The 15,982-nt window shown below is 43.0% G+C and overlaps 1 protein-coding gene across 1 annotated transcript in view; it reads left to right on the plus strand.

Moving 5' to 3' along the window:
• Positions 1–15,982, plus strand: part of ccdc141 (coiled-coil domain containing 141) — a 160,121-nt gene that overhangs the window by 85,707 nt on the left and 58,432 nt on the right. The window contains exons 12-13 of the mRNA XM_080198905.1: positions 35–208; positions 11,245–11,424. Coding sequence (XP_080055031.1) covers positions 35–208; positions 11,245–11,424 — 354 coding nt within the window. The remainder of the gene's footprint in view (positions 1–34; positions 209–11,244; positions 11,425–15,982) is intronic.

Here is a 15,982-nt window from a genome sequence, read left to right on the forward strand (position 1 = left end):
GAAACTAATCTGCATCATGTTTGTCATGAATTAGGTTGAAGCATTAATGCAAAGCTTGGAAGATTGTTACCAGCCTCAATCTATGAAGGACAATGAAGAAAATGTAAGATCAGTGTTGGAGCTTGTTGATTCCAAATGGCAATTGGTACTTATGAGCTTCCTTTCACTCCAAGATCTGGGGTTTAACTTCAAAAGTGCAGTAAATATGGTAAGACTTTTGCTACAATTAAACCATTTTAACGCAAATTCTTCAATTCATGTTGGAAGTGTGGATTTCTCGGGTTTTTGTCCTTCACTAACTGTTATGATCCCAGCTGATGTTAAGACTGGACAAGTCCAATCCCAGAGGGGAACATGGTTTGGTAGATCCTAATCTTTGTTTTGAAACTGCAGAGGAAAGTTACTGAAACTCTCAGGAGTCTGCTGATGAACATCTAACACAAAGAATCAAATATTTATTAATCAAGAAAAATGAACCACATTCCACCAGAAAAGAAGATTGGAAAGAGCTTAATACAAACACATGAAAATTATTTGAATATTCACTATTCCTTCACCATAGCTATACTTTTACAGACATGTACAGATTTAGAAAGATAAAGCAATTTACCCTATCCATTTTAAACTCTAAATTCAGGGTAAGTACAGTGAATTAACAGGCAAACTGTAGTCATACATAGCACACTCCAAAGGAAATATCTAAAAATTCTATACATTCTCAAATCAGATTTCCCAAATGACGTTCCAGATTAGTTTTTTATCACCTATGTCAATGGATACGTTAATGTAATTTTAATGTCACAGAACCAAATTTATTGAGTTATAATTCCCACCTAGCATTGGAAAGTCATGGAATTACAAGAGTTCAAAGCACTCTTGCCTGCTCTGGGAAACTTCATTGAAACCTCCACTGGCTTGAGCTGCTTGCAGCCTGCAGCGAAAGAGTCCTGGTAGGCCCTAGCACAGTCTAGCTCTGGGAAACTCAGGGAGGCCACAATTCCTTTTATACTGCATTGGTAGGTTTAAAGGGTCCAGTAAAATTGATAGGCCAATGAGCAGTTAAGTGTCCAAAAAAAAACTGGTTGGGAGGGGTGGGGGCAGGGGTGTGATTGGGTTGGGTCAGGTGGAGGGTCAATTGGGTTGGGGGCTAGGTCAGGAATGTCGGAAGGGTTCGGGAGTGGCAGGGTTGAGTTAGAAGCAGCAGATCAGGCAGGCAGGAAGGTGGAGTTGGGAGAGGGGGAGTTGAGTAGGGATGGAGGAGTGTCCAATGCAGGAGTCAGTTTGGGCTGGAGGGGTCAGGCATCGGAGGAGTGAAGGAGTCAGTAGTCGGGGGAGTTGTGGAGGGAAGGGGTCGGACATTGGTGGGTGCATGGTCCTGTTAGGTGGGTCAGATTTTGAGGTGGGTGCTTTGGGTTGGGGGAGGCCAATGTTGAACAGGAATGAGGAGAGCATTTGGGAATACTCCGGGAGGTTAATTGGTTTGGAAGTGGGCAGTCTGGAATGTGGGGAGTGTCCCATGCGGGGCTCCATCTGGGAGTTTAAAATAGTTATGTTGAAATTACAAGTGTTTTTATTCCTTCTAACACTTTCCGAGTTATTATTAGCATAACCTGGCAGAACCACCTGAAGTTAGCATGAGACGGTTAGGGAGGTTCTCTCATTTAAAAACACTCAGTGCCAGATCAGGGGACCAATCATCAGGAAGGGGGCTGGTGTGACTGAAAGCGGTTCCCTACTCTTGTTGCCACCTGCGCTCTGCAAACGCCCTCCCACCATCACTCAGTTGTGGCCAGGGATCTAGCGACAATAATGGGCTTCAGCTGGTGTCATATCAGTCGCAGCTACCACCTCCCTTAATAGAGTTGCTAACCTCTGATTGGCTGGCAGACTTCAACTTTGCACCTCCTCTCACCACCACCACCCCCCCTCCCCCTCCCCCCTCCAACTCTCCTCCCCAGACAAAATCCCTGAGGTCTTTGAACCTGGGGAAAGCCTAATACCGCCCAAGTAAATGTCTGTGTAACACATTGTTGGCCTTCCGTGAAAGAGGTGACACAGAACTCTTGATAGTTCTCCAGTTGGTAGGTATGACCTTATTGCTTCCAGTAAATACCATGCATAGTTTCTCAGTTGTAGTTTCCAACCTCTTTTGTTGCTTTTAATTCACATTCCCTACATCATCAGTTTCAACTTGCTTCTATTCTCGTATAGAAATTGTGTCACATTAGCTGAAACTGTATACCAAATGCAAGCATTTCAAGACACAGATGTGAATTTAATATTTAGGACTATAAAACTACTGAAATTTAACTTTGTATTTGATATTTTCAGTGAAGTTTTACTGACATGATTCCGTCTGAATGAAATCTGAGAACACGATTAAGTGTATCTTTTTATCCATCCATATTAGTAAGCCAATTATAATTATTATAACATTTGTTCCCTTTGATGTTTGAAATAAACTCTGACTAATTTATTTGACATAGCCTCCTCAGGAATTACTGGCAAAGAATTAATCTTTGTTTTACTTCACTGTGTTACGAACAGTATCAGCTCATTTGACAGAACAAGGATGCCAGGTTCATTATTAATAAGGTATTTAAAGTGCAGAGTATCAGACGTCAGTACTTGACTCTGTTTGGTATCTTTGCAAAGCTCATACATTGTCATTGTCTATTCATCTTACTACAGTATTTATTTATTCAGAATGGTGGTGATGGAATCCTCAAAGTGTTTTGCATGGCAGCGTAACATGTATAGAAACTGGAAAAGTACCTCAATGTGAGGCATTACACATTATTACTTCTCAGCTTCATTCTAATAAAGGCAACGGAAAGTTTTAAAACAACATAGGGTGAGCTTGCACTACACAGAAACTGGTATTGCAGCTTAGCAACTGAGAGTGGAATCTGATCACCTTAGTTTTTTGGTAGGCCAGTTTTGGGCTGGGAAGTCAAATGCACAAATATCGGGACTTGTGGGTTGGAGTATCAATAACTCCTGAAGGCTGCCAATTGAACACACTCTAACTTTACTGTAACATATTTACAGTTATGGAAACACTTTCACTAGTTTCTTTCCCACACTGCTTTTTCCCACTTCTTCAGATCATATGAATGTATGTCGCTTCCTTCTGTGACATCACAGATTATTCCAGTTAACCTTTTGTGGGACTTTGTCGGGATTTTCTCCGATTTTGGTAAAGGCTGATGTTGGGCAGGAAAAGTATTGTTGAAACCACTGACAACAATATCGCCGACAGGAGGCCTCCGATTCGCCAAACCCACCATCAATGCAGACATTCGAAGATCTGCAATTTTTAAAGGCCACCCCAGGGCATAGTGAGTAAACAGGTTCACCCAGCTGCACATCCTGACACTCTCCTGCCATTCAGCTGGCACCACCCTGGCACTAAGCCATCAGCACCTAGGCATGACACTCTGCCACATGAAAGTTGCACTCACATGAGCTCCCCTTGGAGTGCTACTCATTAGGCACAGGCTTTCTGAGACCCGATGTGCTTTAAGCCATTCTAATGGCATGCCACCATCGATAGATTTTTTGACATGGGATGATTCTGGTGTATGGGCTAGATAGCTATATTATAATTTATTGTAATTTTTCTGACATTGAATATCTGGAAACATGTCACTGACGGGGGGAGAGAACAGTCACAGCATGCTTTCATATTGTCGTGCAACTTTGAATTACTTAGAACCATAGAAAATTACAGCTCAGAAATAGGCCTTTTGGCCCTTCTTGTCTGTGCCGAACCATTTTTTGCCTAGTCCCACTGATGTGCAGTTGAACCATATCCCTCCACACCCCTTTCATCCATGAACCCGTTCAAGTTTTTCTTAAATGTTAAAAGTGACCCCGCATTTACCACTTTATCCGGCAGCTCATTCCATACTCCCACCACTCTCTGCGTGAAGAAGCCCCTGCTAATATTCCCTTTAAACTTCTCTCCTTTCACCCTTGACCCATGCCGTCTGGTTTTTTTTCTCCCCTAGCCTCAGTGGAAAAAGCCTGCTTGCATTCACTCTATCTATACCCATCAAAATCTTATACACCTCTATCAAATCTCCCCTCATTCTTCTACGCTCCAGGGAATAAAGTCCTAATCTATTCAATCTCTCTGTAACTCAGCTTCTCAAGTCCCGGCAACATCCTTGTGAACCTTCTCTGCACTCTTTCAACCTTATTTACATCCTTCCTGTAACTAGGTGACCAAAAGTGTAAACAATACTCTAAATTCGGCCTCACCAATGCCTTATATAACCTTACCATAACATTCCAACTTTTATACTCGATATTCCGATTTATAAAGACCAATGTACCAAAAGCACTCCTTATGACCCTATCCACTTGTGACGTCACTTTTAGTGAATTCTGTACCTGTATTCCCAGATCCCTCTGTTCAACTGCACTCTCCAGAGTCCTACCATTTAGCCTGTACGTTCTACTTTGGTTTGTCCTTCCAAAGTGCAATACCTCAGACTTGTCTGCGTTAAATTCCATTTGCCATTTTTCAGTCCATTTTTCTAGTTGGTTCAAGTCCCTCTGCAAGCTTTGAAAACCTTCCTCTGTGTCCACTACACCTCCAGTCTTTGTATCATCAGCAAATTTGCTGATCCAATTTACCACATTATCATCCAGATCATTGATGTAAATGACAAACAACAGTGGACCCAACACCAATTCCTGCGGCATTCCACTAGTCACAGGCCTCCACTCAGAGAAGCAATCCTCCACAACCACCCTCTGGCTTCTTCCATTGAGCCAGTGTCTAATCCAATTTACAACTTTCCCATCTATACCTAGCAACTGAACCTTCCTAACTAATCTCCCATGAGGGACCTTGTCAAAGGCCTTGCTGAAAACCAGGTAGACAACATTCACTGCCTTCCCCTCATCCACTTTCCTGGTGACCTCCTTGAAAAACTCTTAATAGATTGGTCAAACATGACCTACCAAACACAAAGCCATGTTGACTCTCCCTAATAAGTCCCTGTCTATCCAAATATTTGTAGATCCTATCCCTTATCACACCTTCCAATAATTTGCCAACCACTGACGTCAAACTTACTGGCCTGTAATTTCCTGGATTTCCTTTGGAACCTTTTTTAAACAACTGAACAACATGAGCCATCCTCCAATCATCCGGCAGCTCCCCCGTGAATATTGACATTTTAAATATGTCTGCCAGGGCCCCTGCAAGTTTAACACTAGCCTCCCTCAAGGTCCGTGGGAGTACCCTGTCTGGTCCTGGGGATTTATCCACTCTGATTTGCCTCAAGATAGCCAGCACCACCTCCTCTTTAATCTGTAAAGGTTCCATGACCTCCCTACCTGTTTGCCCAATTTCCATAGACTCCATGCCTGTTTCCTCAGTAAATATGGATGCAGAAAACCCACTTAGTATCTCCCCCATCTGTGATATTTTCCGCTCCCATCACTGAACCCTATATTCCCTTGGTGCAAGATTTTTTTCTTTACCTTTGAAAGTAAAAGAAATAGAATCTTTCTGGATGTAAAATGTATTGGTTTCCCTTCTAGGCCTAGTGTTACACATTACTCTGGTTTTAGCTCTCCAAATCTTTTAAAATAACATTGGACGTTCTGCTCTAAAGTCTCCTGATTAACCTTCTTCAATCTTTATTTCTTCTATTTTGCAGATGAGGTTCAATTCCATAAATGCTTTTCTACTTAAATGTGAACAATTTTGATCCAGAATTACATACAGGACTCTCTCTCTGTGCTTCAAAGTTGCTGTTAATTCTCCCAGAACTTTCAGTTTTGTCATCCTGATTTGTGTAGCCTTCTGTAGGATAGTTGAAGAACTCTCTTGTTTAACCATGGTTCAGCATCTGAAAGAACTGAAACAGCTGCTTCAGTGTCTAATTTAAAGTGTCTTCTACAGGAAATTCCTGCTGAACTCTTCAATTTCTCTCTCTCTCTCCCAAGGAGTGTCTTGTGAATCTTCAGCGTCATGGACTCTATTTCCTTTTAAAACATTTTCATTTTGAGTGTTCTGCCCATTTTCTTCTACTACAAGAAACTGCTTAAAATGCCCCATCTTTTTGCACCAGTGGCATTATGCACCTTTGGTGGGACAATTCCCATGCCCGTATCTTACTCCTCCACACCAGCAACATCTAGTCTGGGCTGCCACCATTAATTGCTTCTCTTGCTGCACATCTCTTGAATTTCCATTTTTATGTCTGACGAATTCAACTGTATCTGTTACTTTGGGATCTATTGTGTTTAGGTTTGAATAGTTTCATTAACTCTCAAAGACTGCCAGCTGCAAACATTCTCACTTTATTGTAATGTATTTCCAGTTATGAAAAAAAAGCTTCTTTCCGTTTTGCTTTCTCCCAGAGATTCAGATCACGTGAGTGTATGTCACTCCCTTCTATGATATCATGGATTATTACAGTTAACCCTTTGTGGGACTTCGTCTAACATTATCTATTATACTACAGCGACCATTTAAGAGTCAGCTTCTGAGCTTCCCCAACCAATTAAGGAGGGTAGGGGAATTGCGGAGTCATTTAATCATTCTTTGTTATGGGATCGCTGGTTGGTCAACTGTTCTGGTTGTAGGTTACTTATTACCAGTATCTCACTAATTCACAGAAATGTTACAGTGCAGAAGGAGGCCATTTAGCCCTTTGTACCTGCACTGGCTCACCAAACAAACATCATGGCTTAGCACCATTCCCCTACCTTTTCCCCATATCCCTGCACGTTGTTTCTATTCCAGTAACTGTCTAATGCCCTCTTGAATGCCTTGATTGAATTTGCCTTCACCACACTTCTAGGCAGAGCATTTCAGAGGTGAACCACTCGCTGTGTGAAAAAGTTTTTTCTCACATTGTATTTGCTTCTTTTGCAAATCACTTTAAATCTATACCCACTTGTTCTTGATCCATCTACGAGTGGGAACAGTCTCTCTTACTCTTATTCTGTTCAGCCCCTCATGATTTTGAATATTTCTATCAATTGTCCTCTTAGCCTCCTTCTCTCCAAGAAGAAGAGCCCAACTTCTTCAGTCCATCCTCATAGCTGAAGTTTCTCATCCCTGGAATCATTGTTATAAACCTTTTCTGCACTCTGGTTAATGAATTCACATCCTTCCAATAGTGTGGTGCCCAGAATTGTACACAATATTCCAGTTGAAGGCTAACTAATGTCTTGTAAAAATTCAGCGTAATCTCTTTGCTCTTGTATTCCATGCCCCTATTAATAAAGCCCAGAATACTACATGCTATAATACTGTATAGTAAGTGCTCTCTACATCTGTCCTGTCACCTCTAATGATCTATACACATATACATACACCCAAGTACTTCTGCTCCTGCGTCCCTTTAAGAATTATACCCATATTTTAGGTTGCCTCTCCATGTTTTTCCTACTAAAATACGTCCCTTCACACTTCTCCTCATTGGACTTCATCTGTCTGCCCATTCAATCAACTTGTCTGTGTCTAGTTGAAAATCTATACTGTCCTCTTCACAGTTTACAATACTTTCAAAACTCGCATCATCCGCAGACTTTAAAGTTGAACCCTTCAAATCAAAATCTAGATCATTAATATATATCAGGGAAAGCAAGAGTCCCGGCACCAACTCCTTGGGAACACAACTACAAACTTTCCTCTGTCCAGAAAAATATCCAATGATATTCCTGATCTCATCTCTGACTTTCCCTCCTCATATATGTTCTGAGCTATTGGTTGTGAGTATGAGCATAAGCTATGGTGTTTCTTCTTCAACACTGTCTTGTTACTCTTCATTTCTTTCTGTTCTGCCAATCCATGACCAGGTGGCAGTTCTAGTATCAGAAGGAAGAAAGTCACAAGTGTAAGTATTGCCTTGAGAGGCGTTTGGGAAAGAAGGCGGTGCATGCTTTTAGACTATGTGCAACATGTAAATCAGAAATGATTGTGGGATAAGGGGTAAGTAGGATTTGAGACAGAGGATTAGGTATGAGCAAACCATTTTCTTTGATAGCTTCAGCCCCAACTCTGGCTATAACTTGTCATGACTGCTTGAATGATGGAGCAGGCTGTCTCTTCTATGAAGTAAGGACATGCATCCATGTCTGTTCCTATGCTGGCTCTAGGTATGTATCACCTTGCTCTGAAATAAAGTGTACCAATGATTCTGGTGCAATCTGGTTGAGTAATATCCTATCATGGTTGAACAGCTGGCAACATGAGTAAACACTGAGATCTGGGTGAAGAGAGACTAAATAGACTGGGTCTGTACTCATTGGAGTTTAGAAGGATGAGGGGGGATCTTATCGAGACATATAAGATAATGAAAGGGATGGATAGGCTTGAGGTAGAGAGATTCTTCCCGCTTAGAAAGGACAGCAGGACTAGAGGGCACAGCCTCAAGATAAGGCGGGGGGGGGGGGGGGGTGGGGGGGGGAGGGGGTGCAGTTTAGAACGGAGTTGAGGAGGAAGTTCTTCACTCAAAGGGTGGTGAATCTCTGGAATTCTCTGCCCGTTGATGTGGTGGAGGCTACCTCGCTAAATATATTTAAGACACGGGTAGATAGGTTTTTGGTAGACAAGGGAATTAAGGGTTATGGGGAGAAAGCGGGAAAGTGGAACTGAGCCACTTCAGATCAGCCATGATCTTATTGAATGGTGGGGCAGGCTCGAAGGGCTAGCTGGCCTACTCCTGCTCCTACTTCTTATGTCCTTATGGGTGTGAGATTGGAGGCAATGCTAAGTCTATATGAGGGTGATGCGAAGCTATGAATGTGTTAGGATTGATAGAGATTCTTGGTTGGTGAGTGATAAGTAAGTATTTGAGTTGTAAGGCAATTGGAAAAGAACTTACTGACTTTGACCACTCGCAGCATCATTAAAAATTTTATAGCTCTTCACACAGGTTTGCAGGGCTGCAATGCTTGCAATGATTTAATAGCTAGCTGCACGTAGTGCCTTCTCAGACTTTTCCTGAAGGACCTCATGGCCTCCCATATATAGACGACATCTCTACTCCTGCCCATTCCCACATCAAGGTGTTCAGTCTCATGTCTGAGAACCTTGGATTACGCTTTCTGCCCTGTTGTACCTTTTGTCAGACACTCTTTCCCAGCCACTTTCAGAACCTACTGCAGCTAATATGTACTTCCCCTTGAAAGAGGTTCAGGATAGCTTTAAATAGCACAAACTACTTTTCAAGCTTGGGCACCTTGCTGATACATGCAGCCATTCAACAATGTCAGCAGTAGCAAGTCCTAAGCTTGTTAGTTGGTAGCATGAAGTTTGCATGCGGCCTGCATCATTAGGAACAAGCTGTCTTTAAACAGTTTTCAAGGCTCCAGCTGAGGCTTTGGTAAAGTTGTCTGTGCAGACAGCTGGTTCAGTTGAATATTAGCTGGAATTTCAGAATGAAATACTGGAGAATTTATTTGATTTTCATTGGAATCTTCTTGGAAAATAATTTGTAGTTATTTAATTCCTTCAGAAGAATCAATAATCTAGATAGGGACTGAGTGACAATTAATTGTGTCATGCATTTGTTTGTATTCTTATTTCCTTAATGCTACTGTGGAATGATATTTATTCTTCTTGATCTTTGGCTTGAAATAGCCAAATGATACTTCATGAGGTAGTTTTACATGGTTAATTGTTTGATTTGCTTTGTGAATGCACAGATGCAGGTCTGATGGTGTGTGTGTGTGGGTGTGCATTAAATACTACAACGTCAAAGAAAGTGAAATTTTAGTGCCATGCAAAAACTCATTAAAATGTCATAGAAAACAGGTCCCCAGCTGTAGTGACCTGCCACTAGTTTACCCCCTTGGTAGCTGACCAGGCTGTCAATGTGGTTGGTTTTTGGGAGGAAATAGAATGCCATTTTTAACTTTTTAATGAATATCAGGACACAAAAATCTGATTTTTGATTTGCCTCACGTTGGTATTTGAAAATCAAATTTTCGCTGGTTATAAGCCCCAGTGTTATTTTCCAGGTTGGCCAGTGATGGTCATATGATGTTTCTATCTAAAGCTAGTGGGAGACTCAATTTCCTACTGTAAAAGGGACAGGGAAGAGATTCATTATGCTCCCTGGCCCACAGACATACCGAATGATGAGTCCACAGCAAGCTGCTGGAAACTTAATAGAAAAGGGCCTTCAAGTCTTTAAGGGATCTGAGAAAGGATATTACTGATTAAGAATGAAATGAGACAATGGCTCTCTTTAGCTGAGCGATGAGGACAAACCTTGTCAGTTCAAACTTTGAATCTATCATTTGAAAACCCTATCAACAATGTTTGGTCTTGGTCTGATCCAGTTGCAGTTGCTGAGGTCAGGAAGACTTGAACTTACAATTTGAATTTCTGCTCATTGCTAACATTCTGATCCCATTTTTAAAAATTAGTGTTGTTAGCGCGAGTGGGCGAAGCGACCACTACGGACTCGGGGTGAAGTTCAATAACGGCACAGCTTTAGTTTCTTTTTACGACGGAGAAGCACAGTCAGGACATACGTTCGGACTGTCCCAAAAGTGTTCTAAAGACTCCCCCACAAGGGACTATAGTTATACCAGAACTTTGCATTTCAAATGCTAATCCTTTTATTTACAGTATTTAACTTCAGCCATCCTGTTTTGATGTTTTCGAGTGTTGGAGCAATTGTTTTAAGTGTGTGTGAATCGTTTTTGTCTGTTTGGTTATCAATGGTCTAGAATCTCTGGGGTTTGAACCATAGGTGTGTTATTGATCTCAAGAGTTTTGAGGGGCCAGGGACGCTTCCTTAACTGTGTTAATTTTAGGTGTCTCCATGGGTTGTTTGACTGGTTTAGAAGTGCTGATTTTGATGGGGTGGGGATGTGTTCTTCAATTTAGTTCCTGTAGGTGCCATCCTGTCCAATTTCCCTTCTGTGCTAGCCCTCATTTGCATTCTAAAAGCATGCTCTTGCCTACTGATCAGTGTCTGTTACTTTGTGATTTTACTGGAGGGCTCTGAGGATAACTTTAGTTTGCTTCCATTTCGTGTGCCCAATTTCATAAAATTTGTTGTCCGATAACAGTGTAAATTAATTTATTCTGTTTTTCTAATGTTTATAGCGAAGCAGGTATACATTAGCTGCTTGAAATACAATACAGTCTTTATTGATCATGCGAGTACAAACTGAGGCATTAATTGAGAAAACATTGTTGTGAAATATTTACCTGAATGAAATAGCTTTTTGCTGAAATTGCATTTCTTTTTTCAGAGAATTGAAAGCTTGAATCTGAACTTGAAAAAGTCAGTAGATGTGGTTGAAAATAAGATTGATCAGCTGAACAAGAAAAAAATGGCTCTCACAGATCAGTGGACAAGTTATCAACTACAGTTAAACCAAATTCAATCAGTCAAGAAACAGTGGAAAAAATTCAAAGAGCAACTTAAAAAGGTAAGAAATAACTGAACAAATGGTAATTGAAACATTGTAACTTCATGAAACATTGGGTCATTCACAAACAATGAGGGCTGCATTTTTGCAATGTTGGGAGACAGTCCACCCTCTTACCCAAATCTTCACATGAACGAGATAAGTGAGGATCATGAGCCTCTGCCTTACACTTCCAACCTGGCTGGTTCCATTGTGGGGATAGGCATCACCCAGTCTCTGCAGTTTTCATTGAATCAGACCAGTCTTTCAAGGATTAGTGGTTCATGGCCTCTCACAGGTGAAGTGTATCCTGGTCTGGGTGAGAGATCCTTTAAAAAGATAAATTCAAAGCTCTTACCCATCCCCCCCAAGATCAAACTATGCCCCTCTAACTAAGCACTGAGGGTGAAAAGGGCACATGGTGTACTCTGCTTGGGGAGCTCATGTCCATCATCAAGAGTGGCTCAGTAGCACCAACTGGCCAAGTTACAAAGGACGTATCTTATAGACTGCGTCTGCAGCAGGAAATGAGGGAATCAATTAGAACAAAAAAACCTATTTGACCTGTTGCATATGCATCTGCCCATGGCTGTATCAACAAGAATGACCAGTGCACAGTGTCAAAACAAAGTCCCATCTTACACTGATTGTGCCACATATGATGGAGGGAATTCTCAATGTGCTTAAATGGGATAGACTTGAACAGATCTAACAACTCAAAACTGCACATCCATGAGGCATTGTGAACTATCAGCATTAGCAGGACTGTATTCAACCACAATCTGTAACCTAACTCTCAACATTATGATCAAACCAGGGATCAATCCTGGTTCAATGAAGAGTGCAGGAGGACATGGCACGAGCAGCACCAGGAATACCTAAAGATGAAATGTCAACATGTTGGAACGGCTAAAGACAGTGGATACTGCAAAGGCTATGGGTCCTGACAAATTTCCAGCAATTGTACTGAACATTTGTGCTCCAGAACTAATTGGAATTGGGAAAATTGAACCATCTCCCTTGACATTCAATGGCATTACTATCATTGAAACCCCCACTATCAACATCAAGAATGTTACCATTGACCAGAAACTGAACAGGACTCATCATATAAATACTGTGACTACAAGAGCAGGTCAAAGATTAGGAAATCATTGGAGAGTAATTCACGTCCTAACTTCCCAAAGCCTATTCACCATCGATAAGTCATCAGGAGTGTGATGAAATACTGTATATTTGGCCAGATGAGTACAGCTCCACAAACACTCAAGAAGCTTGACACCATCCAGGACAAAGCAGCCCACTTGATTAGCACACTAATCAAGGTGGACACACCAATCATGGTGGAGGAAGTATTCACCCCCTCCATCACTGGCACACAGTGACAACAGTGTGTTCCATCTACAAAAAGCACTTCAGCAGCTCACCAAACCTCCTTCACCAGCATCTTCCAAACCTGCAACCTCTACTACTTAGAAGGATATTACATGGCAACATCAGCTGCAAGTTACCCTCCAAGCCACACACCACCCTGACTTGGAACTATATCACCATTCCTTCACGATTGTTGGAACTTCCTCTTTAACAGCACTGCAGATGCACTTACACCACATGTAATACTACTTGGATAAAAATTAGTCCCAGGTTTCTTCAACTGATTTGTCGCCAGATTGTTTATTAATTTCTGAAAATTAATGCTGGGGGGGGCGATTCTCCCATCCTACTGTGCCAATCTTTTAGTGCAGTGGGCTGGGAGAATCACGCATTGGCAGATTTGTGGGACTCCTGTGAGCGTTCGTGTCGCATTTGAGTCTCACAGGCCTGGATTTCTGGTGGCATCTGCATGGCACTAGAACTGGGCTGGGAGGCAGGGCTAATATTCAAACAGTATTCAATGGGTGCCGTTGGAGTGAAGGGAGGCCATCAGGGCCCCCAGGGGATGCTGCTCACTGGATATTGGAACAATGGCAGTGCTGGCCTGTGCCCCTGGCACTGCCCGTGGAAAAGTGCCCATGGCCAGGGGACACCTTGGCACTACCCACCAGGCATGTGGCAGTGCCAAGGGGGCAGGGTCTGCTGGGGGGAAGGGCCTAGGGGGCAATTGATGGGGGTGGAGTGGGACCCCGTTGCCTCTCTATATTGGGATCAGGTCAGGGTAGGAGAGAGATCAGTGATCGGGGTGGGCTGGGTGGGGGTGATCAGCTGGGGGGGTGGGGGGTGGTCTCTCTGCGGAGTGGGGGGGTGTGTGGGGATCGTCACTGCTGGGGGTTGCTGGTGATTGGACAGGCTGGAACGGCAGATTAGGGCTGGCCCACGAATGGACAGGGGGCCACGATTGAGCCATGGGGTGTTGGGGGTGCAGCATTATGGGGGTTGTGAGGCTGGCCCACAGTCGCGCTGGCCAGCAAACCACAGGCTGGCAGTTTGGGGCCACCGCGCATGCACAGAGGCCTGCTGATTTCAGTCCCTCCAGAGTGAATGGGCCCTGCCCCCTGAAATCTAATGATATTCACGCTGGAGGCTTCTGCAGTACACAGATTGTGGCAGGTTCTTCTCTGAACCTCCACTGAAAAAAGCAACGTGCATTACTCTAGAATTTACTTAGAATTTTTTTTGGCAGAATCACCCCTGGCTATGGCTGAAAATATTGGTCCCTATTTTACTATTTTGATTCTAAATGCTGGGCGGACTCAAAACTGGGAGTGTATCAGATCTGACTTTTAGACCTGTTCTCAGGCACGCCCATATGCACTCTGCCTGAAAGGTTGTCAGCAATTCTGAATCGCGAAGCCTGTGGGCTAAATCCTGCAGCTCCAATTGGCACCTCCAACTGCACATGTCAGAAAAAATTGATAGAATGTGGATCCCCTGCCATATCCCTCCGGGGCCAGATAACGCCTCTCCCTGGCTCGTTCAGACATTGCCCCATCCCCCAACATTCCTGACCCGCTTATCCCCCTCCACCACCCAGACCAATTGCAGGCCGCTTCCTCCCTCACCCACTGATCTCGGGCACAGTGGACTCCCCTTTCCCCCGTCACCGATCTCGAGCAGAGTACCGTCGGACCACCACAAACCCCCCCCCCCCCCGCAAAAAAACCCCAATCTCAAACACAGAGCTGTCAGACACTCAGCACCTAACTCTGAGTTGGATTTTTGTGAAGCATGTCTATTTTGCGCCAGATCTGGATGGGCGAATGCAATGGTAAAGGGGGAAATGCTGGTAAGGTTGGGCGTGCAACCCATTAAGTCAGTTTAAATGCATGCAAAATGCATTGAAATGGCTGTCAGGCACGGTCCTGATCGCAGCCATTTTCTGGCCTTGATAAAGGGGGAACTGATGTGGAGATGGACACGGATCACGCTACTCACTTCACATCCAACTTGACCAAGTTTTCATGCCCGAAAACGGGCACAACTTGATAATAAAATCGGGCCCATTGTATGACTTTAACATTATTGTATTTTCTTACTCATTGATAGAAAGTGAGTGTCACTGGTAAGGCCAACGTATATTGCCCATCCCTAATTGTCTCTGGAAAGGTGATGATGAGTCATGAACTTGGACTGCTGCAGTCAATGTGGTGTGGGTATACCTACAGCATTGCTAGATAGCGAGTTCCAGGATTTTGGCCCAATAACAGTGAAGGAATGCTGATGTATTTCCATGTCAGGATTCTGCATGACTTGGAGGAAAAATTGCAGATAGTGGTGTTCCCTTGCATCTGCTGCCCTTATCCTTCCAAAGGATAGAATTCACAAGTTTGGAATTTGCTGCTCATAAAGCCTTGATGAGTTACTGCAATGCATCTTCTAGCTGTTGCACATAGCTGACATTGTGCATTGCTGATGGAAGATGTGTATATTTGAGATGGTTGATGGCATGCTGATAAAGTGGGCTGCTTTATCATGGTTGGTGTAGAGTTTCTTGAGTGTTATTCAAACAAGTATGGAATATTCCATCACACTCCTAACTTGTGAGATGCATATGGTGGGCATGCTTTGATGAGGCGGGACGTAAACCCCTCACTGCAGGTTACACCTATGTAACCACAGTGTTCATACAGCTGAACCAACTCAGTTTTTGATCAATGTTAACCCTTCAGGAAATTGATGGTGATATTCAGAGGTGGTAATGTTGTTGAAAGTCAAAGGGAGATGGTTAGATTCTCTTTTGTTACTCTGAATCAGCCTTTTTAAACCATGTTGTTATCAAATTATTTATCTGTCCTACCCTAATCAATCTACCTGTTACAGCTATATCTGTCCCTGACGGTATTGATAGGAGTGATCATTGCCCAGTCTTCATGGAGACTAAGTCCTGTCTTTACAATGAGTGCACTCTATTTGTTGTCTGGCAGTACTACAGTCCTAAATAGACCACATTAAGAACAGATCAGCAGCTCAAAACCAAACATTCATGACACACTGGGCAACAGCAGAATTGTGTTCCGCCACAACCTGTAACCTCACAGCCCAGTATACTGTTCATTCCTTCATCACCAACCTTGGTTCAATGAAGAGTTTAGAAGAACAAACTGGAAGCGACAACAATTATATCTGAAAATGAGGTCCAACC

The sequence above is a fragment of the Carcharhinus amblyrhynchos genome, chromosome 11, assembly GCF_965287045.1.
Source record: "Carcharhinus amblyrhynchos chromosome 11, sCarAmb.v2.hapA, whole genome shotgun sequence".
NCBI lineage: Eukaryota > Metazoa > Chordata > Chondrichthyes > Carcharhiniformes > Carcharhinidae > Carcharhinus > Carcharhinus amblyrhynchos.